The sequence below is a fragment of the Triticum dicoccoides genome, chromosome 1B, assembly GCF_002162155.2.
Source record: "Triticum dicoccoides isolate Atlit2015 ecotype Zavitan chromosome 1B, WEW_v2.0, whole genome shotgun sequence".
Taxonomy (NCBI): Eukaryota; Viridiplantae; Streptophyta; class Magnoliopsida; order Poales; family Poaceae; genus Triticum; species Triticum dicoccoides.
The window spans coordinates 249,802,858-249,828,722 of NC_041381.1; the positions used below are offsets into that span (position 1 = coordinate 249,802,858).

General features: G+C 48.6%; 3 protein-coding genes and 1 long non-coding RNA gene across 4 annotated transcripts in view; 1 reads left to right on the forward strand and 3 right to left on the reverse strand.

The window, feature by feature from the left end:
• Positions 1–3,422: 3,422 nt before the first annotated feature.
• Positions 3,423–5,102, forward strand: LOC119330380. The gene is made up of 2 exons (XM_037603493.1): positions 3,423–3,698; positions 3,806–5,102. The coding sequence occupies exons 1-2, from the start codon at positions 3,423–3,425 to the stop codon at positions 4,931–4,933; spliced, it is 1,404 nt and encodes a 467-aa protein (XP_037459390.1). The 3' UTR covers positions 4,934–5,102.
• Positions 5,103–5,175: 73 nt separating this feature from the next.
• LOC119330389 lies at positions 5,176–11,828 on the reverse strand. Its single transcript, XR_005160069.1, has 3 exons — positions 11,040–11,828; positions 9,526–10,350; positions 5,176–5,339 (listed from the first exon to the last, which is right to left on the reverse strand). It is a non-coding gene; the product is annotated as an uncharacterized LOC119330389 (long non-coding RNA).
• Positions 11,829–12,020: 192 nt separating this feature from the next.
• On the reverse strand, positions 12,021–17,458 carry LOC119330397 (stromal 70 kDa heat shock-related protein, chloroplastic-like). The gene is made up of 8 exons (XM_037603507.1): positions 16,819–17,458; positions 16,065–16,317; positions 14,692–14,771; positions 14,156–14,298; positions 13,973–14,071; positions 13,618–13,807; positions 12,806–13,204; positions 12,021–12,718 (listed from the first exon to the last, which is right to left on the reverse strand). Exons 1-8 carry the CDS (start codon positions 17,305–17,307, stop codon positions 12,311–12,313), a joined length of 2,061 nt encoding a protein of 686 aa, XP_037459404.1. The 5' UTR covers positions 17,308–17,458; the 3' UTR covers positions 12,021–12,310.
• Positions 17,459–23,036: 5,578 nt separating this feature from the next.
• The window catches only part of LOC119330407, a 30,269-nt gene continuing 27,440 nt past the window's right edge, over positions 23,037–25,865 (reverse strand). Inside the window, exons 5-6 of the mRNA XM_037603517.1 lie at positions 23,547–23,665; positions 23,037–23,471 (exon numbers count right to left, since the gene is read on the reverse strand). Of these exons, the coding sequence (XP_037459414.1) occupies positions 23,568–23,665 (98 nt within the window). The 3' untranslated portion in view covers positions 23,037–23,471; positions 23,547–23,567. The remainder of the gene's footprint in view (positions 23,472–23,546; positions 23,666–25,865) is intronic.

Below are 25,865 nucleotides of genomic sequence, written 5' to 3' on the forward strand. Positions count from 1 at the left end.
CCACGTGATCATCAAGAGCATGCAATGTGACAAGGCGGTGAATTCATCAATTCGTCCCTACGCACCTTCTTCTCCTCCAACGGCATTGCCTATCGCTTCTCGTGCCCACATACCTCACCACAAAATGGCAAAGCCGAACGCATGATTCGTTCCACCAACGATATCATGCGCACGCTTCTTCTTCAAGCGAACCTCACGCCACCATTTTGGGTTGAAGCCCTTCACACCGCCACCTACCTTCTAAATCGGCGTCCATCTCGTACCATTGCGCCACACACACCACATCTTCTTCTCTACGGCGTTCCACCCACCTATGACCACCTTCGTGTCTTCGGTTGCCTCTGTTTTCCCAACCAATATGCCACAATGGCCAACAAACTAACCCCACGCTCCTCCCGCTGCATCTTTCTGGGCTATGCCCTCGAACACAAGGGGTACAGGTGCTTTGACCTAGCCACACGCCGTGTGATCGTCTCTCGCCACGTTATTTTCGACGAAACCATTTTTCCCTACAGCCCCACACCAGACCACACACCCTCCACGTCCACAAACAACCCCCATGCACCAAACCAGCCACACCCCATCCTCCCATCGGGATCGCCACCACCTACCACGCCTGGGCCCCGCCCTCCACCAGATTCTGCGCCCCGCCAACCCTCCCCACCACGTCGCCCACTCCACCCCGCACCGGCCGCCCCACACCTGCTGTTGCGCCCCCCACGCGCGGATCCACTTCGGATCACGCGCCCGCCAGTGCGCCTGGCTCGCCCGGGCCCGCCGCATCCTCCTCGCACTGCACGCCTTCCCCTACGCCCGATTTGCCAGGCCCTGCTGATTCCCTCTTGGATCACACGCCCACCCGTGCGCCCCCCTCGCCTGGTCCCACCGAATCCGTCTCGTGCTCCTCGCCCAATCCAGCGCCCGCTGAATTGCCCGGGTCCACCGAATCTGCCTCGGATCCTTCCCCGCCTCGCACGCCCACACCACCTCTTCCACCCCATGCGGTACCGGTACAGCCACCCGAGAACTCACACAAAATGACCACACGCGCTAAAACAGGCTACTTAATGCCAAAACGACTCTTTCTTGCCGACGCCTCCTCCACCATCTCACCCATTCCTCCCACGTATAAATCAACCCTTAAGGATCCCCATTGGCGTCAAGCAATGTTAGATGAGTATAATGCATTAATGAACAACTTCACTTGGTCTTTGGTGCCTAAGCCTGCAAGTGCGAATGTGGTTACGGGCAAGTGGATCTTCAGGCACAAATTCAACACAGATGGGTCTCCGACACGGTACAAGGCTCGGTGGGTCGTCCATGGCTTCTCACAACAAGAGGGTGTGGACTACGATGAGACGTTCAGTCCAGTGGTCAAGCCAGCAACCATTCGGGTGGTATTGAGTCTTGCCACCAGTCATTCATGGCCCATTCATCAACTTGACGTCAAGAGTGCATTTCTTCATGGTGAGCTCAATGAAACAGTGTATTGCTCGCAACCGGCCGGTTTTGTGGACTCCTCCAAGCCGGATCATGTGTGCCTTCTCAACAAGTCACTATATGGTCTCAAACAGGCCCCTCGGACGTGGTTCTTGCGCTTTCAAGCATTTCTTTTATCTCTTGGGTTTCGGGCATCCAAGAGTGACACGTCCCTGTTCATCCTACATCATGGTAACTCCCTTGCCTATCTTCTCGTTTATGTGGATGATATCATTCTCACCGCAAGCTCACCCCACACACTCACCCACATCATCTCCTCTCTTAAGCACGAGTTTGCCATGACTGACCTTGGTGCCTTACACCATTTCTTGGGCATCAATGTCACCTCCAACCAGTCCGGCCTCTTCCTATGCCAGCAGCAGTACACTCTCGAGCTTCTTGAGCGCGCATCTATGCTTACATGCAAACCCGTATCCACACCGGTCGACATCAGCTCCAAACTGTCTTCTAATGATGGTGCCTTGCTCTCTAACCCCACTCACTACCGTAGTATCACCGAAGCTCTACAATACCTCACCCTAACCCGCCCGGATATTACATATGCGGTCCAACAAGCCTGTCTATTCATGCATGCTCCACGCGATATCCATTGGCAGCTTGTGAAGCACATCCTCCGATACCTCCAGGGTACATCACACTATGGCCTCCAGCTTTTTCGGTCACCCTCCACTGACCTCATTGCTTACACCGATGCCGATTGGGCCGGGTGTCCGGACACACGCAGGTCGACCTCTGGTTTTTGTGTGTTCCTTGGATCCAACCTCATCTCCTGGTCCTCCAAGCGCCAACCCACCATCTCACGATACAGTGCCGAGGCTGAATATCGAGGTGTTGCAAACTGTGTGGCTGAAGCTTGTTGGTTGCGGCAACTTCTTCATGAGCTCAGGGTACCACCCAAACGTGCCACCGTGGTGTATTGCGACAACATCAGTGCCTCCTACCTTGCGAGCAATCCGGTCCAGCATCAACGAACCAAGCATATTGAGATTGACTTGCATTTTGTTCGGGATCGTGTGGCACTTGGCGAAGTTCGAGTCTTACATGTGCCATCCAGTTCGCAGTATGCCGACATCTTCACCAAGGGACTGCCCTCGCCAGTCTTCACTGAGTTTCGATCCAGCCTGAACATCCTTCCCAATGGAGTTCCGGCGGAGGGGGGGGGTGTTGAGTTGTATATTCTGTACATTATGTAACGTTGCATTGTCTCGGTGTACCGATCCTAGATTGTAGGATCTGAGCTTACTCCGGCATGGCCTGCGTGCCTAACTCTCGGGAGTCTCTCTCCCACTCTATGTAAACTCAGGTTGTAACAGAAACACTCAAGGAAATCATAATACAGTTTCCAACTCTCTGGAGATTGCGCGCGATCTCTTTATCATTTCTTTTTGGGGAAGCTAGCTACAGTAGCGAAGATCACAATCAGTACGTACGCATTAATTTTAGAAATGGTTGCCGCATAACTAATTTGGGGAATCTAATGGTGTCGGTGTACACGTATGCCAATTCGCGGATCCATTCACGCCTTGGAGGGCATCCATCCAACCCATGGACCTGTCAAATCAGATGTCCCTCGAGTGCCCTACAATCTGCCCCAGGTAGGTACAGAGAGACGACGCAAATCAAAATCATTCACCGCGCCGTTCATCGCCAGAACAAGACATATATTCGATCCCGTATAATATAAATATAAACAATGGGATTCGCCGTATATTTGTTACGAGTATAATAGCATGAAGAACATGGTGGGGTGGGGTGAAGCGAAGGTAGCGCAGAACGTGCAGCCACATATCCACGATCCATCCATATATTGGACGGGACAGAAATTGAGCGCACTCACCTCACCACCACCTTCTTCTCGGCCGAAACATACGGTTTAACGTCGAGCGCTAGCTAGCTAGCTATCGAGGCGAGGAGCATTGACCATGAGGAAGGTGTGCCCCAACCTAGACCGGGAGGACGGCCTCGACACCGTGCTCGAGGTGCCGGTCCCCGAGCTCCACCAGGAGGTGCCGGCCCGCCGGCGCCGACGCCGCACGGTCAAGGCATGGATGCGGTCGCACATGCACATCGATCACCACCATATGCATCATCGTGACGGCGTGCAGGTCATGCTCGGCGTGATGGGCGCGCCGCTGGTGCCTCAGCCCGTGCAGCCCAGGAGGCCCATGGGCGGACGTGACAGCAAGGAGGAACCCCTGGTAAGTCCCGTGCTTGGATTTCATTTTACCACCGACTGGATCAGCATTCAGCCAGTGGGGATATATTTGTGATTTTTACGGCTAATGAACGGTCCTTGTGTTTTCAGGAGCTATCCAAGGCGAGGTATATAGTGGAGCAGTACGTGGCGGCGGCCGGCGGCGAGGCGGCGCTGAGCGCGGCGACTAGCATGTTCGCCATGGGGAAGGTGCGGATGAGCAGCACTACATCCAAGAGCAGCAAGGCAACAAAGAAGGGAATGGGCGAGGTGCACGGAGGATTTGTGGTGTGGCAGAAGAAGCCGGAGCTCTGGTGCGTGGAGATGGTCGTGGCCGGTGGCACCAAGATGAGCGCCGGCAGCGACGGCAAGGTTGCCTGGCGCCAGACGCCGTGGCAGCAGCAGGCCCACGCCTCCCGGGGGCCGCCGCGACTGATCCGCAGATGCGTTCAGGGTTTGGACCCCAAATCCACGGCGGATCTCTTCTCCAGCGCCGCGTCTGCCGGCGAGGAAGCAGTCGACGGCGAGGACTGCTTCGTGCTCCGCGTCGACGCGGAACCCTCCGCTCTGCACGCCCGCAGCAGCGCCGACGTGGAGGTGATCCGACACGCGCTATGGGGATACTTCAGCCAGAGGACGGGGCTGCTCGTCCGTCTCGAGGACAGCCACCTGTTGCGCATCCCCAGGCCGGCCGACGCAGGTGGCGAGGGCAAGGCCGCTTCCGCGAGCATGTACTGGGAGACCGCCATGGCGTCCACCATCGGCGACTACCGCCCCGTCGACGGCATCAACATCGCGCACGCCGGCCGCACCATCGTCTCGGTGTCCCCGTTCACGAGGGCCGCCGGAGCAGTAGACGACGTCGACGCCGACGCGCGCAGGAAGAGACCGTGCACGTGCATGGAGGAGACGTGGAGCATCGAGGAGGTGGAGTTCAACATTGCGGGGCTGTCCACGGAGTGCTTCCTGCCTCCCAGGGACCTTCTGCTCAGCGATTCCAAAGAGCAGCCGCGGCACAACAAGGAGCAAGGCGATAAGGCGGCAAAGGGTGCTCGGGACAGCGTCAAGGCCGCCTATGACAGCGACGGTGGCTGCGGGATCCGCGCGGCTGTGCCGAAGAAGGCACTTGTTCCGGTTGTGACTGGACTGGGTTGGTTTGGTCCGGCCAAGGTTGCCGCGGTTGACAGCTTAGACGCTGCCGACGAGTCCAAAGACGCGACGTACGCATCGACAAGATGAGATGGAGCCGTAAGTAGGGCGGCATAATAGGCACTAGCTTGACGGAGGCGCGCTTTGCCGCGCCCGTCAGCAAATTTGAGATGTACTACTTCGTTTCTTTCTCTCCGATGGACATCCAAAAGCTTCGTGTATGCATCAATTACAAGTGAAACACAGGAAAACGTCTTCATCTGTGAGCAACTTTTTTTTTCTTGCAAATAAGCAATGTCATTGATAGACAGAAGAGGACAAACATAAAGAGAAGAAGCACCACACTAAGTGTGGGTTGGAGCAGAAGAAAGGGTGCTTATCCCTCCAACACACGGCAAACTAAACAAACATAAAGAGAAGGAGGCACCCCACTAAGTGTGGGTTGGAGTAGAAGAAAGGGTGCTTATCCCTCCAACACATGGCAAACTAAACACGCCTAGTGTCACATCCCTAGTTCTGGCCTGACCTATACTTGCTTCCATGTGTGCATCATGTTTAAGTTCATGAAATTTGAAATGGGGATGACCAAGCCCTAGCACCAAAGCAATGCAAATAGGTTCAACTTCAAAATATTTTCAAAGAACCCAAATTGGTTTGCAAAAATGTTCATGATTAATGGAAAAGGGTGAAAACCATATCCAGAGATGATGGATATTTTTCCAAGACATTTTTGGATTTTTGAATAAACCATATTGTATTTGAATTGGGCATTTAAATACTGTTAATATTTTTAAATGCTCCAACAATTCTGAAAATAGTTGAGGGCCTCTGTAATAATTCAGTTAATGCCCACAATTATTTTCAGGATTTATTAAACTGATTTGGTTTATAAACTAAATCAAAACAAATTGCAGAAAATAGAAAACATTAATAAATAGTAAAACAGAGCAGAGAGCACTTACCTGGCGCCAGCAACCGGCCCAGCTCCTGTGCTGGCAGCCCACCGGTGCGGCCCAGCCCACCAGGCGCCTCCCCCCTGTCGCCTTCCTCCTAGTGCTAGTAGGCAGAGGAGGGACACCGCGACGCCGCCGCGCGCGCCACCTCCACCCTGCTCTGGCCACCTCCTGCTTCGCGTTGGAGGCTCGTCCTCCTCCCTGACCCCGTGCCTGAATGACGCCACGCTGCCCCGACTCTCTCTCGCACTCTCCCTCGCCTCATCCCCTCCTCTGTCTTTCTCTCACACGCACGGCCGTCGCCACCGACGCCGTTCGCCGCGGCCACAGCCACCGCCTCGCCTCTCCGACACGCCCACGAGCTCCGCCTCGTCCCTCTCTTCCTCCTCACCGAGCCGTCCGACGGCGGAAGCCCCTAGATGCCGCTAGCTCCGCCGTTCCCCTCCTCGGCCACCGAGGACCGTCGCCGTTGATTTGCCGCCGTTGCCGCCTCCCCGAGCTCGCCGTCTACTCCAACCGACTCCCCGTGAGCTCCTCTTCCTCCTCCCCCTTCCCGTTCTCGCTCTCGAGCACCACAGCAACTGCATCGAGTTCGGCCGAAACCCGCCGCCGCCTGTGACCGCCGCCGCCGTGCCTCCGGCCACCTAGTGGCCCGGCTGTCGTGCTCAGCTTTCTCCCCGCGCTGCGTAGAGCACGTAGGTGCCTCGCACGAGCCTCCCCGGCCACCGTAGCGTCAACCCCGAGCTCGCCCGAGCTCCGGCGACCGCCACGGTCGACGCCGGTGACGACTCCGGCCATCTTAGGCCCAGCCGCTGCCACTACTCGACGCGGACGAGCGCCCGCGTCACGTAGACGCCCTCCGCCGTCCATTTGGTCGCCGGAGGAGGAAACCCGCACCCCTCCACCGCGGCTGGCCTCGCCGGCGTCAAGCCGCCGGTGGGTTTGACCCCACTGACTCGGGATTTGACCCTGTTTGACTTCCCCAGGGTCACTGACAGGTGGGCCCGGCCCCTGCTAACTTTTGGTTAAATTAATAACTAATTTTAGTTAAGCCACTGACTCACTGACATGCGGGCCTGGCCCGGCTAATTAAAATAGGTTAGGTTTAAGTTATATTAGGATTAGCCATAGTCACTGACCAGTGGGCCCCACTGGTCAGGTTTGACCCGGACCAGCCCCTGTTGACCTGCTGACGTCATGCCAACGTCATGCTGACGCAGTAAATGTTTTCTGGATTTATTTTTATTCAGAAAATTCCAGAAAATTGTATAAACTTCTAAAATTCATAGAAAATCAACCGTAACTCCAAATGAAATAAATTATATATAAAAAATGATCAGAAAAATCCAATCTATCCATCTGTACCATTTTCATGCATGTTAGAACAACTTATAGCTGCTGTTTAGCACAAATCAATTAAATGGCATTTAAACTCTCACATATGGAGTTTGAATTTGAACCTAGTGTTCAAACCAGCCCCATTTAACCTGTTGCTAGATGCATTAGCCCAAAACACATTCATATTGCCATGTCATTATCATGCATCATATTGTTGCATCGCATTGATTGTGTTCTTCCTTGTTTGCCGGTAGTTGTCCCCTCTCGATAGACGTGTACCGGCGATGTGATCGATGACACCGATGAAGAGCTATATTATCTTCAGAAGTGCCAGGCAAGCAAAACCCCTTGTTTACAATCCTACTCTCTCGCCATGCTCTCTTTTAATGCATTAGGACAACACCAATTCATCTGTTACTTGCTGCGGTAGCTGAACCCCTTTATCCTTTGCATGACCTGTCATTGCCACAGTAAATAGATGAAACCCACTAGCATGAGTAGGAGTTGTTTGAGCCCTGATGTGCCTACTCATTCATGCTTGTTTGTCATGCCTGCTACTGCTTAGAGTTGAGTCAGGTCTGATTCATCGGGGATGAATCAGAGGCGTGTGAACATGTCCTACTATGTGTGAGCTAAGTGTGTGAACACGATTTGGTAAAGGTAGCGGTGAGAGGCCATGTAGGAGTACATGGTGGGTTGTCTCATTGCAGCCGTCCTCAGGAACTGAGTTCTGTGTTTGTGATCCATGAACAGTTACTACCACACATTGGGTTCCGGTAACTCGACCCCTCTCGACTTATTAATCAACATGATCTCTGTCCAGGAGTTGCAACTAGTTTCTGGTGTTTGTAGGTAGTGTTAGTAGTCTACCAAGTGGCACCCGATACAGGTGGGCTTGGGACAGACTAGGCACAGTGGCCCGGTGTACCAAGTAGCACCCGGATGGTGGGCTTGGGAACCCTGCTCACATCGTTTGGGGCCGTGAGCGACACCCCGGCCGGATCTCCTTGCGGATGGAACCCGAATAGGCGATAAACCTGGACGAGAGACTTGTATGGTTAGTCAGGTCGTGGCCGACTCCCTCGCCCGGCTTCCGCTTGAAGGTTGCCGAGGTATATGACGTGTACAGGGCGATAAGTGGCGGGAGCGTGTGTGAAGAAGTACACCCCTGCAGGGTTATCATTATCTATTCGAATAGCCGGATTCCTCGGATATGGAAACTTGGACCCCTTGCGTAGTTCATAGACAAGTGAAAGTGGATACTCTAAAATACGCAAGATAAGCGTGAGTGCCATGGATGGCGTTCTCGTAGGGAGACGGGAGCGGTTCCATAGTGGTGTATTGATATGGTGAATATGTGGACTCGTGTGCGCCACCTCAAGAGTTACTTGCAGTCGTAGTTCAGGTTAGCCACCGAGTCAAAGCTGGCTTGCTGCAGTTAAACTCCACCACCCCCTTGTTGATAATGATGCATATGTAGATAGATCTAATGTAAGTCTTGCTGGGTACATTTGTACTCACGTTGCTTAATTTATGTTTTTTGCAGAGAGACTTCAGTCTCGCTAGTAGTTCCGCGTGGTCTTCGACGTTTAGCTTGTTACCTCAGCTACGATCTTGTGCCCTCGGCAGGATCTGGTAGATAGTCAGGCTTCTCAGCCTTTTTCATTTATAGATGTCTGTACCCAGACATGATAAGCTTCCGCATGTGCTTTGACTTGTATGCTCTGATTGTTGGGTCATGAGACGCATGTTTGTAATATCCCGCTCCTCGGAGCCTAATGAATAAATACTTGAGTCGTAGAGTCATGTTGTGATGCCATGTTGTATTTGCACATATCGAGCATATTGTGTGTATGTTATTGAAATGCTTGGTATGTGTGGGATCTGGCTATCTAGTTGTTTATCCTTAGTAGCCTCTCTTACCGGGAAATGTCTCCTAGTGTTTCCACTGAGCCATGGTAGCTTGCTACTGCTCCGGAACACTTAGGCTGGCCGACATGTGTCCTTCTTCGTTCCTGTGTCTGTCCCTTCGGGGAAATGTCACGCGATGAATACCGGAGTCCTGTTAGCCCGCTACAGCCCGGTTCACCGGAGTCCTGCTAGCCCAGTGCTACAGCCTGGATTCACTCGCTGATGACCGACACGTTCGATGCTGGGTCATGGATGCCTGTCCCTGTAAGTTAGTGCCACTTTGGGTTCACGACTAGCCATGTCAGCCCGGATTCTTTGTCATATGGATGCTATCGACACTATCATATACGTGAGCCAAAAGGCGCAAACGGTCCCGGGCCAGGTAAGGTGGCACCCGTGGGAATACCGTGCGTAAGGCCGCAAAGTGATATGATGTGTTACATGCTAGATCGGTGTGACTTAGGATCGGGGTCCTGACACCTAGCCCAATCTCATAGAACGCAAAGCACAAAATGTCGTGTCACATCCAAAGTAGGATACTCCGAAAGCACGACCAAAACATGGGGCCAAATTAGATCAACGTCAAGGAACGGCTAGTGGACAGCAGGAACCGAAGGAGAGGAGAAACCGAGCAATGAAGGTGACGCCACAAAGACCAACCCGAGTGGATTGCACAAAGACCGAAGCGCTGAAATCACCAATGCCGACCGCGAAAGGGGATTGGGGTTCCACCGAGACGCTTCCAAGGAAGTGTGTGACACTCATTGATAGAGTCAAAGCCGGCAGATCCGAGTCAAAGCCAGCAAATCTCGGGTAGGGGGTCCCGGGCTAATAGTCTTGAAACAATGGTAGCAAGGGATTCAATTGTATCCAAGGAGTTTTTCTATGCTTGCCTCGCCACTATAAGTACATCGTCATTTTGCTGATCCGTAATAAAATTCCCGCACGATTATCCTTAGCCACAAAGTGGTTATCAAACACAAAGTATTTCTGTGCTCGGTATGAGATAGCATGACCTAGCTTTGACAACACATCAATTCTCAAAAATGTCTAGAAGCATACGCGCGCCTTGCTGCGCTGCTTAAACTGCTACAGTGTAGATTATCACAAAGTTACCCAGTTAACATTTAATTAACATTTTTGAATAATCTCAATGCAGTTTAGTGTAGTTTCTGAGAAAATTCAATTCTGGATAAAAATTCACTTATATATGAAGTTTAGCCGTATTCTTTCATCTCCTGACCAACTTATGACCAAGAGCCTTGAACAAACTGAGTGCACATACTTGCATATTTTAACTGATTCCTGAAAAAGCAAGAGGACATTACTCAATCTAGGTGTATTATTACTGCAACATCATGCTTGGGCACATGAATGCATGCTTTGCTAAGTATTCTGATTTGTGTGGTATGGTGTTCAGGTTTTTGGGGCCAAATTGCTACATATAGCATGCATCGCTAAATCTTGTAGGTTAATAGTTGGGACAAATTTTTCCTGCTGCTAGCTTGTATGATTGACTATTTTGAACCCTGATAAATCCATAGGAACTCAAAAAGGGTTGTCTATAGGAAATAATAGACACGACCATCTAACAATTACAGTTTGGCTTGAAATAAAATGATTATCAGTACATAATCTGATTCCTAACCTTGTAATAACTTAAAACAATGCTGATTTGGAATGAAGAAGCTTGTGCATTTCCCATTGCAGATCAATGTACGAAATTTGCATGTGATTCTACAAAGGACAAACTTGATCTACATGACATTAACTTTAGAAGCACATAATCTAATTCCATTCCCACACACATTTTCCTGGAGTACTCATATTGGTGATACGGCAGGTATGAATTTTGTACTATTGCAAAATCAAATCTGAATGAGGTGGGCGCAATGTTACCTGCTCGAGCTTCCTTGTCGCCGGAGCAACTAACGGCAGGAACTTCTGTTGGGGGAGGAGAAAGGAGATAGGGGAGGAATGAGGTGAGGGCGTACCTTGCTGCCAGGAGGTGAGCTGTTTGGGAGCTTCAGCGACGAACGCGACGTCGAGTACATGCGGTGGCGGTGGTTGTGTCGTAGGAGCCTGACTGCAGAGCGTGTTCCCATCTAGCGGCCAGTAAATACAAGGGCCCAGCGGAACCGAAGGAAATCGCCACCGCCAACGCCGCCGAGCAAAACCGAACGAAGTCCTGACCCCAATGGCAGGTTGGCTGGCAACACAAGTGCTCCAGGCAACCGAGCCAAGAGCAGCAAAAGGCAAACAAAAAATTAAAGGAGAAACGAAGAAGACCGAACCCGGTGAGATGGATAGGAAGAAGACGACACCGGATTCGCTGCCTGTCCTGCCTCTATTCCAGTCGTCAGAATTGAGGTACCCATGGGGAGGAGGGGCCGAAAAGAGCCGGAGCAGCCAGTTGATGACCTATGGTGGTGAGGAGGAGGCAGCGACCAACATCCACGGTGGGTCACGGATCTAGACGCTGGACGCCATGTCGAGCCCGCCTCTCCTGCGTGTTCTGGCCATGGGTAGCCGCCTTGAGGCCGAGGACCACACCACGAGGCCGCACCGGCGTGGACCGCCGTCGCCAAGAAGCAGTCACACCGCACGGAGGTGAGGTGCCCGGCGCACCGGCTATTGGTCGCCGCCGCTGCTGCGCCGTGGTCTGCGAGGAGCGGCGCTTTGGAGTGTGTGCCAGTTTGGTGAGTGTTTGTGGGAGGTCACGATGGTGGCCTGAGGAAGCTTTAGTCGCGTCCACCGGCGGGATCCATCTCGTTTTGCCTGGAGGGATCCATCTCGCTTTGTAACACCGACCAACGTGGTCAACGCGCCGTCTAAAGGCCTCAATGCACCACAGTCCGGTAATTCGTGGGAGCTTAGTAACTCTATCGATGTGTGTGTAGTCCGTAGTGAAATCTCTAAATGGGCTTATATTTATAAACGAAGGGAGTAGAATGCTCCCCAAAATAACAATCCAGTTTTTGGCACATGCTCCAAACAGGAAATGACCCAGTTCTCTAGAGAGTTAGTAAATCCAATACATAACCGTACAAAGCCAAGGGGTCGAGTAACCAACAAGCAAAAGCCAATCTATCCATCCAAACTGATAACTGAACTCTCCAAACCTCCAACATCAAAAACTCGGCCAACACCCTGACAGGAAACAAGGTCTCAATCCAAAGAAAGCGGTCACCCCGTATACTACTAGGCAATCATGTGGAACAAATTCATACTCACTTGTTCATCATGTCCTAACCTACTGTTCTATTCAATTGCTGTCGGTAAAATCAGCGTCTATGACGTCACCACCATCGCCTGTCTTCTCAGATGGGCCTGGGCCTGGGCCTGTAGAGTCAGCAGCGCCGTCAGCTCCAGGGGTAGGGCCTGACCCCTGCTGCTGGTAGAGGGACTGACCAAGCTGCATCACTTCTTGGTTCAACGCAGCTAGTGCATCCTTTATCGTCTGTGTCGATCCACCAGCAACGGCGTCCTGGAGTTCCTTGAGCTTCCCCTCCACCTTCTCCTTGACATCGCCTGGGACCTTGTCCCCGAGCTCCTTCAGTTGTTTCTCAGTCTGGTAGATCACAGATTCTGCCTGGTTCTTGGTGTCAATTGCGTCCCTCTTCTCCTTGTCCTCCGCCGCGAATTTTTCAGCTTCTTCCACCATCTTCTCTACCTGAATAGTTTTTCATTCATGTTAGTCCAAAGGATCAGCAAAGTTTTACAGTATACAAATTGAAAAGTTTTTTGTTATATTGAGCACCTCATCCTTTGGCAGTGTGCTGGCTCCAGTGATCGTAATGTCCTGCTTCTTCCCAGTACCCTTATCCACCGCAGCAACAGACAGAATGCCATTGGCATCAATATCAAACTTGACTTCAATTTGGGGAACACCACGTGGAGCAGGAGGAATTCCATCAAGCCTGAAGCTACCAAGGGATTTATTGTCCCTAACAAACTCTCTTTCTCCTTGGAGAACATTAATCTCCACACTAGTCTGTCCATCAGCAGCCGTTGAAAAGACCTCTGACTTGGAGGTAGGGAGGGTTGTGTTCCTTGGGATAATCTTGGTCATCACCCCACCCAGTGTCTCCAAACCAAGAGACAGTGGCGTAACATCAAGAAGCACAATATCGCTCACATCGCCCGACAATACTCCTGCCTGTTGACATTTTGCATGTGAGATACACCAGACAGTTCAATCTAGCATGTTACTATTCTAGAAACATACGAGAGATAATCATCCAGTGCTGATGCTATAGCCAAAAGCCACAACATAGAAACAACACTATCTAGTAGGCCAAACAAACAGTTTACCATATTCTTTGGGTAATTTCACTTTGAGAGCTGTGCCTGGGGCCATATGTTCGGCCCAAATTTGCAAGACAGATTATTATCTGCTTACATTTTAATAAAGAGGTATAGGATAGGAACATCAGGATCTGCTTACATTTTAATAAAGAGGTATAGGATAGGAACATCAGGATCTGCTTACATTTTAATAAAGAGGTATAGGATAGGAACATCAGGTTCCTAACTTAGGTGACTATGAAGAAATGATTTTCATGAACTCACCTGCACCGCTGCTCCAAGAGCAACAACCTCATCGGGATTGACTGTCACATTGGGATCCTTTCCCGTCATTTTCTTCACAAGATCCTGAACAGCTGGAATTCTTGTGGAACCACCCACAAGAATCACCTCATCTATTTCTTTAAGTGACAACTTCGCATCTCTAAGAGAATTGTCGACAGGTGTCCTCAGCCTGAAAGACAGTTAAAAAATAAAAATACTAGCAACAATTGGCTAAACTAAATACGCCATAACACTCGCCAGATATTCAAAAAAACAGTTGTTAAAAGCATGTGAAGACAATCATGCAGACATGTATGCTTTCATCCAAATATTAACATGAGGCATGATACTGTACCTGTCAAGAAGATCCGAGCATAGCTCCTCAAATTTACCCCTGGTAAGTGTTGTCTCAATATGCTTGGGCCCATCAGCAGTAGCTGTGATGAAAGGTAAACTGAAAAAACCAATAACAGGTTTAGAAACTGAGATGCAAAAAGCACAATGTTTGACACCAAAATGGGAGGCTGAGCCAACCAACCTGATATTTGTTTGGGTCAACGATGACAATTCCATCTTGGCCTTCTCAGCTGCTTCTGTAAGACGCTGGAGAGCTTGCTTGTCTTTTAGCAGGTCAATACCCTCATCATTCTTGAAGCTTCCAGCCAGCCAATCAACAATTCTCTGGCAACAGAATTATTTGTCAGAACATATAAATCATGCAGAACCATAAAAAAAGTGCTGAAGACTCTTTGGGAACAAGGGCAAAGGTTATCAGTAAGCGTGAGATAAGGATGTTATTTCATCTCTTTGGCTGTCAAAATGCACATACATACTGCCTAATGCAGATTCTAGTAACTGAAAGACACACGACCTCACTGGTAACGACCTCACTGCCTAATGCAGATACATAGAAGTGTACATCCCTTCTGCATTCCTATTATACAGGCAAGACTACAAACACAGATTACATATGCAAAATTGAGGTATGTTTTAACCAAACAAACAGCAAACAAGATGAAGCAGACTAAATAAGTTTGGAATCACACACAAGAGAGATGGGCGTATGAAGAATACCTTGTCAAAGTCATCACCACCAAGGTGAGTATCACCAGATGTAGACAGCACCTCAAAAACACCATCACCAACTTCGAGAACTGAAAGCAGAGTAGTAGGTATAATAAGAAGCGGGGTTATGGACCATATGGTCATACAGATAACAAAAAGAGTAGAAATTGATTAAGAACAATCTTGCATTGCTTATCAAAGACTAGAGAGGACAGATGTCTTAAAAGAACGGATCAAAATAGAATAATTAGATAAAATAGGTTTCCATTGCTTAACACTCCATCCAATCCAGCATGCAGAAGTAACAGAACATGCTTCCACTAGTATAGTATAGCACTTGCTGGTGCCTGCTTAGTACTTTATGAGGGCCTATACATAGACTAGTTAGGTACACGTGCATTGCACGCATGAGATTTGGCAACCAAATTATGAATAAATACCACACTATAGCATGTAACCTTTGAGTCATATATGCATGATGTAGATGTTCGTTTAATTCTTATAGTTCATCTCATTCAAAATCAATTAGTTTTATAAAAAAAAAAATCTATTTTAAGATTCATGAAATTGTGCGTTGTAAAGCATAAAGTAAAAACAAATAATGGCAATTCATTTAGAAAAAAAAAAGTTTGGGCAATTATGATACGGAAGATTCTAGAACAAAGGAGAAGTGCTTGTGTTTTAAGGTTTGTGCATTATGCTTAAGTTCAACCATGGAGTCTTCTAGATTGTACATGTGGCAGAATCTGGTGGAATGTAGATGATATCCAACGGCCATTAGTGCTCGGATTTGCCATCTCTGCACCGTCGGATTGGCTTCATCCAACGACCATCTTTCAAAGTTATTCGCACACTATATAGGGGTATAGATATAGATATAGATATAGATATAGATATAGATATAGATTTTCTACTACATGAGCATATACATATATTTTCCATAAGACAGACAAATGTTTAAGAACTTATTGTCGAACAACATTTATTTTGCCATAAGATTACATTTTTCCAGTGCAATGTACTCCCTCTGTTCGGGATTACTCGTCCAAGAAATGAATGTATCTAGATGTATTTTAGTTGTAGATACATCCATTTTTATCCATTTTTGTGACAAGTAATTCCAAACGGAGGGAGTAACAAATTATGTAACCTGCGTATCTGGACACATTTCAGTGAACTGAAGTAACACAGAATACATTGAATAGTTGACCACCGAAAACTTATCTATAGTCATATTTTTCATGGTGCTGCATGATCAGTATAAGTAAATATGTAGCTACTTTGATTATTAACTACTGAAACTATGCAGATTGCAGCAGTTACTGGGCGTCAATTTTCCTTGCAATGGGCATACATAAGACCTCAAAATTCATGATACATACCTGAAACATCAAAGGTGCCTCCTCCCAGGTCAAAAACCAGAATTGTTTCATTGTTCTTTTTTTCAAAACCATATGCCAACGATGCCGCGGTAGGCTCGTTTATGATACGGAGAACATCCAGGCCTGCAATGCGGCCAGCATCTTTTGTAGCTGTCCTCTGGGAGTCATTGAAATAAGCAGGAACAGTGATCACTGCCTTGGTGACTTTGTCATTTAAAAACTTTGACGCATCATCAACCAGCTTTCTCAGGACCTGGATAATAAAGGATGTTCAGAAACACTCGCAAATCTGATAGAAAGGTAACACCTGGAAAGTGAACTGACGACTGATACACAGCTAAAAGAATTAGCATATGCACTGCTATTCATCTCTAATAGAACTTCTTGAACAATTTGCAAAATAATAAAGCATCTCCATCACTGGACGGTATCAATTCGGTTGTACTCACGTTTTCCATAGCAATTGTTTACAGTAATGTAGAATGCAACTAGATGCAAGTAGAGTAACAAATACTCCTTCGGTTACAAAATGTAAGGTCTAAATTTGAACTTTGATTGTAAGTTTATCATACAATATGTTGTTGATAGTCACAAAATCACAATCAAAAGAATCCTCTCCCAAACAAACCCAATGGTTTCAATTTTATTTAACATAACCCACGTATTATTGGATGAACTGCAGGTCAAAGAACGAATTCACATTGTCATACAATGTTCTAGCCAAGTCCATGAATATGAAGTATTATTTATTTACCTGTGCAGAGATCTCCTCCGCGGCGAACTGCTTGCCAATTGCTGGGCAATCGAGCTTGACGTTGCCGTTATCGTCCCGGACAAGGAGGTAGGAAACCTGCTTGGACTCCTCGGCGACCTCGTTCATCTTTCGGCCGATGAACCTCTTGACGGAGAAGAAGGTGTTCTCCGGGTTGACCACCGCCTGCCTCTTGGCGATCTGTCCCACCAGCCGGTCCCCGGCCTTGGTGTACGCCACGACCGACGGCGTGGTCCGCGCGCCCTCGGCGTTGGTGACGATGGTGGGCTTGCCGCCCTCCATCGCCGCGACCGCTGAGTTGGTGGTCCCGAGGTCGATCCCCACCACCTTCTCGCAGGCGACGCGCAGTGGCCGCCACCGCCGCCCACCACGGCCGTACACCACCGCGGCCGTTCGGAGGTTGACGGAGGGGCGCCGGGTGCCGTGGTGGACGAAGAAGGGGGTCGAGGTGGGGAAGGCCGTGGTCGCCATGGCTGAGAGCACGAGCAGTAACCCGGGGGGCAGGGGTTGGTGGGGGGCGAAACCCTAGAAGGGGCAGGAAGTCCAGTTGAAGGAAGGAGCTTGGTGGATTCGCGTGGGTTTTGCGGGATTGAGAGAAATGGCGAGAGGCCTGGGGAAGGATAAGGAACGGGAGGAAGGTTTTATAGGGTTTTCGTGTGGGGAAGACGCGCTGGGAGCCACAGGCTGGCTTTCTGCCCTGCTTTTGGTATTTTCGCGTTCTAGATGTTCCTATTTTGGCGTTCTAGATGTTTTTGACGCTTCCAGAATTTCAAGGAACCTTCCTAATCTTATTTTGATGTTTTTATTGCTTGGCGCTGTTATAAACCTTCTCGATAAAATCTGCTTATCACGTCGAGTGGAGACATCGGTTCGATAATATGTCCCATGTTATGCCTTCGACGTCCAGTGGTTCTAATCCTATTTGACGGAATGTTTGGAAGCTTGCATTGCCCGCGAAAGTAAAAGAAAAATATTTGAAAAGCATTGCATGGAGCTATCCCAATGAGTCTATTCTCGCGAACCAACACATCGTCAATGATGGCATGCCTCAACCCCTTAGAGCATGGCCAATGGACCACGCTGGACGGGCGCCCCAGGTGCCACATCCTCCTGCTGAGTGCCACCTACACCAAAACCGTGGCCTGCAGAGCGAAACCGGCTCCTGCAGAAGAACCGAGTTCTTCCCTGACGAAAGCAACGAGGCGGCCGCTCGGGCGACGCGGTGGGAGGTCCGTCGCTCCAGTCGATTCGGGACCACGCGCGCCCAACAAAATCCCGCAAGCAAGAGAGGGGAAAGGCGCGAAAGGAGAAGGAAAGGGCGGGAAGGGGAGAAGGAAGGGCGCGAGCCAAGGAGCAGAGGCGCGACGCGAACCAGGGAGCGGAAGCGCGGCCGGCGTGCGAACGAGCAGAGAAGACGGCGCATCCTCGCCCTCAACCTGCCGTCGACATCGTCGATTCCAACTCTCGCAGCAAGGTATGAGGCTGGTTCGTCCCTGTCATGGCCAGATTGATTTTTGTTCAGTAAACTAGGGTAGGGTTCGATGGATTATGGAGATTCATGGTGATTCATCAGTGAATAAATTCGTTCCAAGAACAAGATCAACTCCCCTGTGTATGATTTAGGTTCTACCTATTTGAGTCAGGCGACCATGCTTGTGGAAATCCCCAAATCCCCATCTTTTCTCTTCTTAGCCCTGAGAGAAACATGTCAGATCAGTCTTGTACTTTGCTCTTTGCAATTGTGAAGAGAAAATTATGCTGCTTGCAGATGTGGGGGAAATTATATAGATTACTTGGCACTTGTACTTTGCTCTTTGCATCAGTGAATATAGACTCCCCTGTACATTATGCTCCTTGCAGATTGCAGGTCTGTAAATTATATAGATTGTGAAGAGAAAATTATGCTGCTTGCAGAAAATTATGCTGCTTTGCAATTCTGAGATAGATCTGTACATGCTAGCTTCGTATTTGTTTGCTAATGGCTAGGTGCAGATGCTTCATTCTTTTACTAGATGTACTAGTAGTTGGTATATTATTAGACTAGCATAATCACAGGGATGCTGGTACTAGTAGTGGCTATATTAGATGCAGATGTTGAATCCTTTTGCTAGATGTACTAGCCTTATTCAGGAAACATGGCTGCCATCAAGGTGTTTTGGTACTGAGAAAATTTGAACAGAGTTCTGCCTGTTATAACATCTATGTTCGTTGGTCAATTTGGTCTCTTGAGTTAGCTTCATATACTGATAAAGAAAGAGTGGTGTTAGTCTGCTGAAGGCAGCCATATCCGTGAATTTTTTTAATCTCTTTTGAGAAATGCCTGGTAGGATAAAGAATTGAGAACACTCGAACACTTTGCTATCTTTTTATTGTTCTTTGGTAGTTCTGTGTATGCTATTTGCACATGAATATTATTCTTGCCATCCATATTATAGCTCCATGTGTAGTTGTGTGCATAATTCTTATTACTTGATTTTTAAATTGTAGCTCAACTTGCAGTATGTCACAATTGAGTTCTGATGAGTTCGAAGATGATACCGTTGACCCAACAGAAATTTTCTCTCTAGAAGATTACTTGGCCCAACAGAATACTCTCAACAACTTTGCTACACAAATAGCCACAAACATTCATCATACACTAGAAGCTCCAAGTACTAGGTGTCAGTCAGCCCCTAGGACATATATTGACAGGAAGAGAGAATTTTACAATGAACTTCTCATAGCAGATTACTTCTGTGATAATGTTACCTATCCTGATTACTACTTCCGTAGAAGGTTCCGCATGGGAAAACCCCTCTTTCTACGCATTGTTCAAGCTCTTGGTGAGTGGTCTCCCTACTTCACTCAAAGGGTAGATGCCCTGGGCCGTCCAGGTCTATCACCTTTACAGAAGTGCACGGCAGCCATGCATATGTTGGCGTATGGTGTTCCTGCCGACAAAACAGATGACCATGTAAGACTTGGTGCATCTACGGCACTCGAGTCTCTTGAGAAATTTGCTAAGGGGGTCATTGCCAAGTTTGGTGGAGAATATTTGCGAAGGCCAACTGTTGAAGACATTCAACGTCTACTGGAAATTGGCGAAGCACGTGGTTTTCCTGGTATGCTAGGAAGCATAGACTGCATGCATTGGGAGTGGAAAAACTGTCCGGTTGGATGGAAGGGGCAGTTTACACGTGGTGACTACGGTGTCCCTACCATCATCCTTGAGGCTGTAGCATCCCATGATCTATGGATATGGCATGCCTTCTTTGGTGTTCCAGGATCCAACAATGACATCAATGTGCTCAATCAGTCGCCATTGTTCACTGAAACGTTGCAAGGGAATGCTCCTAGGGTAGACTACTATGTCAATGAGAGACAATACAAGAAGGGATATTATCTTGCAGATGGAATATATCCAGAGTGGGCTGTTTTTGTGAAAACCATCCGGTTGCCTCAAACTGAAAAGGATAAGTTATTTGCCAAGAAACAAGAAGGTGCGAGAAAGGATGTTGAACGTGCATTTGGACTTCTACAACAACGCTTCAAAATTGTGGCAGAACCATCACGTCTTTGGGATCAAATAGAGTGTTTGTGTGTGTGAGAGAGAGAGAGAGAGCAGAGTGTTTTAAGACTATCTTTGAATTGTATGTGTTGTCAAGAGTTTTAAGACTATCTTTGAATTGTATGTGCTGTCAAGAATTTTAAGACCATCTTTAAGTGTACTCTAGATGCATACCACTTGTGTTCTGTACTTGCTTGTTCTGGGCATGTTAATTATCATGATAACAAACAATTTTTTTTTCTTTCAGGTCCAATGGAATATCGTCCTCCTAATGGTTTCATGAGCTTCCTTCAAGACCAAAGTCACCCCAACTTCACCTTGCCAGCCCCGCAGCAACTTGGTTTCCAATATCCAATGTTCTGCACGCAGCCACCGCCGCCACCAGCCAAGCACCACTCTCTTCCATCACCATCTGATCCCAGGACCACAACTCCATCGAACAAGCGAAAACGAGTTACAATTGATGTGGAAGCAGATGATGAAGATAGGCACAGGTTGTATTATACAAAAGATGAGGATATCAGATTGGTAAGTCCCCAAAATCCTCTTACTCTTGTTAGGTAGACATCAAAGATATCTCATGTCTTTCTATCTAAGAATTTATTTAGGCCGGGTTCTCCTATTTTTATACTCCTGGACATGCATCTTGTCTTTTGTTTAGTCAAATCTAACCTTATGCTTCCTTTGTGCAGGTGAGTGCTTGGTTGCGCAACTCTGTGAATCCTATCGATGGGAATGCAAAGAAGGGAGAATACTACTGGAAGGTGGTTGCTGATGCATACAACAGCACAACTGAGAGTGACCGAAAGAGGGATGTGAAGCACCTGAAGAACCATTGGTACAAAACAACAAAGAAGGTAACCTCTTTCAATGGCTGCTATAACCAGATCAGAGACACCTATGCGAGTGGCCGGTGTGATCAACAACTGATGCAACAAGCTCTAGACCTGTACCATAGCCGCAATGGACACCAGTTCATGTATGTGCATTGGTGGGAAGCTGTGAAGGAAAGCCAAAAGTGGAAGATTCATGTATACACAGAAGGAGATGGAACAAAAAGGTCACCACCAGTCCCAACTGAGAATGCTCAGCGTCCCCCGGGTGTCAAGAGGGCAAAGAAAGCTATAGGAAAAGACAAGGAAGCCCCTACTGAGATGAATAACATGCAAGAACAGATTGGGGCTTTTCTAAAAGCACAAGCTGACACTAAGGCACAAACTGATGAGACGATGGAATTGCAGAGTCGTCTATCTGCTCAGAAGGTAGAAGCTAACCGACTTGCATATGAGGCAGCAAAGGAGAGGACAGTGGCAAAGTTAGCTGAGGAAAGAACCAAGCTGTTTGACAAGTTCACAGAGATGCTGAATACCGACACTACAAGGATGGAGCCATGGGCAAAGGAGATGCATGTGAGGGCTGTCACAAGACTGGGGGATCAACTTTTCAAGGATGAATAGAAGGTATGTAAATCTGCACTATTGTTTTTGAAATGCTATTTTTCAGTATCCTTGTACTACTGCTAGTTGCTCATTTTAAAACTGGATACTTAGCAGTTAGCACCTGTAGTTAGCACCCGCAGTAGTACAAAAGGATCAAAGAAAACTGGATACTTAGCAGTTAGCACCCGTAGTTTTTAAAACTGTAGTTGCTCTACAGCAGGATCCTTGTACTACTGCTAGTTGCTCATTTATAAAATCTAACCAGTGCTAATATTTGAATTAAGACAAAAGCCGAATGCTTCGACATATTTAGGATGTAGCCATGTGCAAGTTTTGTTTCTTCAGGCTATATTGTTTATCAAGCAGTAAACAACTTTATTGTCTATGGTGATAATTCTGTTTCTTTATGTGATCATTTTTTCACTGTTGAATCCAGCCTGATTGTCTTAACATGTATTTCTCATGTAGGTTTTCTATATATATGTTTAGCAAAAACGGGTTTCATGTGCCAGGAAGTGTAGAAGATGGGAGACTTTTTTTGGAATGAGAAGAATCAAAGGATACAGCGACAAATTCAGTCTGAACTTCAAATAATTTGATACGTGTGTTTAACAAATCTTCCCTTTATGAGTATTTGGAAATCTTAAGATTATTCTGTTACTATGGGATTTTGTAGTGTCATGGACAAGACACACTTGTTGACACTGTTTGCAAATCAAGATTTTTGATTTTTGTTTGGAAATCAAGTTGTTTGATTCAGTGTGTATGCTTGTTTTTCAGTGTGTATGCTTGTTGATATCATTGATTCAAATGGATGCTGGTATTGTTTAAATGTAGTGGAGGTTTCATGTGCTGGAAAAGAGGTGAGAGGGAAAAAGTAACATGATGATATCACATAGAGTGGCTTCCGTTGGGTGATAGTGGCATACACCAATAGCTTCATACAAATTTATCTATGTGGATGGCTGTTGGTGCTGCCTCCATTGTACATGCCCTTAGTATTTCAAGCGATATCCACTGTCCTAAATTATTTTCAGTTTGGAAGCCATGCTATTACACATTCCCGTCAGCTAATGTCTGAATATGTGTACATCAACTCATGCATTCTTATCCTTAAACTTTTTATGCAATCCTATATCTAAAACCGTTTCATTTCTCTCAGATATGGCATCTAGATATTCTTAAAATTTGAGAAGGCGGGCTGCACCTGTTCATGTTCTAGTGAGCTGTAAGATTATTATTCCTTTCTTCACTGGTACATTCCCTTAAGATGAACCAACTATTCCATTACTAACAATTTCTCGCAATATCTGACGTTCTCACATCTCCTCGATCAGATTTGAAAAACAACAATTGCCCACAAAAGACACTGCTGTTTTTCCAATCTGCATTCCTAGGCACTTTGCCTTTTCCTACTATCCCTCAGCTTGAAATCTAAAGTACAGAGGTTAACTGAACTGTATATACAATCCAGGACCAATACATGTTTGGTAGTGCAGTAAATTCGTGCTAGATCTGGTGTAACCTTCTCGACAGAAGAAACATGTACAAGGTATTTCCATTGAGCTTGCTGAAGATTCTTGACAGCCAAACCAAAATGGCATACTGAAGACACAAGAAACATGTGGCAACTTTGATGGGTCATGAGCCTAGACAGAAAACAAAAGTCAAAGGTGTGCCTGTGAGTAAGAAAAACATCAAGCCAAAATAAAATATGCAATTACCTGCAACAATGAAGACCCTTCTTAAGAATTGCTCGAACTAAATAGAATCTTCAGGTTGTTTATATCCTTGAGAATTTCCATGTATTCCGAAATCCTATACTGTACATCAGACTCCAGAACTGCAGCACTCAGAAGGAACGCAAATTTGGTTATGATGTAACAGAATCTAGGCGGCTTACATATAGCAAATGCACGAATAAATTAACCAACTGCCCAACATAAAAAGAGGCAGCATGCTGAAGGTCTAAAATACACATACTTACAGGTCTGATGGTAGGAGCTAGGACCCTACCGGGTCTGGGGCGTAGGTTGTAGGGGAAGGAGGGGGCTGGACGTGGCGAAGCTCGCGGTCGTCGGCGGCAAGGTGCCGTCGTGCGCGAGAGGGAGAAGCGGCGGCGGCGCAAGAGGCGGCTAGGGTTAGGTCTCCCGGCTCCCTAAGGGAAGCCGAGCAAATAACGATTGCTTCTTGCTTGATTAGATTGAAACGTCTCCTCTCCTTATATAGAGGGGGTTTCTTGACTCCTAAGCAAACGACCCTAATAACGATAAGATAATTGGGCTGGCGACGACGTCCTCCTCAATGTAGTCTGCAGCCTCCGGGTAGAAGAGTCGCGGGCAGACGTGGCCGTGCGTGTAGGGCTCGTCGCAGTTGAAGCACAACCCTTGGCGGCGACGCTCGAGTAGCTCGGCCGAGGTGAGCCGACGGAACGGGCGCGCCGCGGTCGCGGCGAGGGGTGCCGCAGAAGCCTGAGCAGGCGAGCCTGCGCGGGAACCTTTGGCCAGGGTAGCGGCCCAGCGGCCCGGGACGGTGATGCCTGCTGGATGGCCACCGCGCGGCGCTCGAACGCGTGGGCTTACATGGCCGTCTGGAGATCCTGGGTGTAACACCCCGGATGTAACTTTCCATAATAGTAACTCCAACTCTTGCCATTTCCGGCTATGTGATATGTTATTTCCTCCGTGGTTGGGTTTTGTCTTTCGTTTTGCATTTTGTTCATGTCATGCATCTCATCTCATAGCATCATACGCATTGCATCGGCATTGTTTTCTTAAAACTTGCATCCGCTCGTAGTCGCCGCTCCTCGCTTCTCTCCGTTGCATTCGTTGACCGTTCTGAGACTAACCGTGTTTTCATTTCCCTCTTGTCAAACCACCTAACCTCTCTGCACAACCACCGACCCCGTCTTGCGCGCGTCCGAAAACTACTCCGAACCCGAACCGGGCTGTCGTGACCGATGAGTCCGGATCATCCCCAAACATCTATAAAACATCTCTGTTTTCTTATTTGAACTTCCCAAGCCTGTTTTATTCTCGTCCGTCCGATTACGATCGGAGGGTCTGATTAGCCCCTAAACCTAACCCCTTCCTATAAATAGCCCCCTAACCCTAAATTTTAGGCCTCCTGTCCCATCCACCCATCGTCGCCGCCGCCACTCCACCAAATCGACCTCGGGATCCCCTTCTCGATTTCAGCCACCAGCCAACCATCGCTCTCCACTGCTCCTCCTCGATCCAGAGCTCGCGCCCCCGATCCAAATTCTTCTCGGCCTCCACCCGCTGCTGCCGCTCCACGACGGCCACCCCGACAGCCCCGCCGCCGGCCGACCAAACCAGCAGATGAGCGCCATGCCCTTCCCTTCTTCCTCGTTCCCTCTGGTTCCCTCTCTCACCTGCTCCCTGTCTTCTCCAGGAAGCCCGCAGGAGCAACCATGGTCGTCCACGTCGCCGCTGCTTTTCCCTCGCCTCCCCTGAGCTCCACCTGCCGGCGAGACTCGCGGCTCCGTCACCGGCGAGTCCCTGCCGCGTCGGCCATCTTCTCCCTCGACTCGTTCTGCTCGTATGCAGAGGTCGTGAGGCATCTCTGCTGCATCGAGCCGCTGCTCGTTTCCACCTCCAGCGCGCCTTCGTTGACCTGCCTGGCCGCGCCACCGGACCCCACAGGTCGCCGTGCCCTGCCATCTCCGTCTCTCTCTTCTTCCTTTCCCTGGTTTCCCCTCTGAATGTGCTGTCTTTTTCTTCAGACAACACCACGCCATGGCCTGCAGGTTCTTCTCCGAGCTCCTGCCGCCCTCGTTCCACACGCATCCGGCCAGATTGAACGCTCCAAGCCCGGATCCCGCCGTCCTGGACCCCCTTGCTTCGCCTTGGCCTGTCGCCGCTGTCCATCGCGCCGCCCTTCTGCAAGTCCCGCTGCCGCCGAGCCCCTGCATCGAGCTCTTCTTCCTCTGCAACGAGCAGAGCACAGCCGCTCGCCCCGTTGACCGCGCCTCGCTCAAGCACGCGCCTGGGCTACCTCCCCTCCAGCGCCCCAAGGCCCAG

Bases quoted from the DNA above. Each gene is read 5' to 3' on its own strand.
- LOC119330380 (XM_037603493.1), top strand. From the start codon at position 3,423: ATGAGGAAGGTGTGCCCCAACCTAGACCGGGAGGACGGCCTCGACACC. The intron at 3,699-3,805 runs GTAAGTCCCGTG...TTGTGTTTTCAG, and splicing joins ACAGCAAGGAGGAACCCCTG to GAGCTATCCAAGGCGAGGTA.
- LOC119330397 (XM_037603507.1), bottom strand. From the start codon at position 17,307: ATGGCGACCACGGCCTTCCCCACCTCGACCCCCTTCTTCGTCCACCAC. The intron at 14,772-16,064 runs GTATGTATCATG...CTCTGCTTTCAG, and splicing joins AGGCACCTTTGATGTTTCAG to TTCTCGAAGTTGGTGATGGT. The intron at 12,719-12,805 runs GTGCTCAATATA...AAAACTATTCAG, and splicing joins GCACACTGCCAAAGGATGAG to GTAGAGAAGATGGTGGAAGA.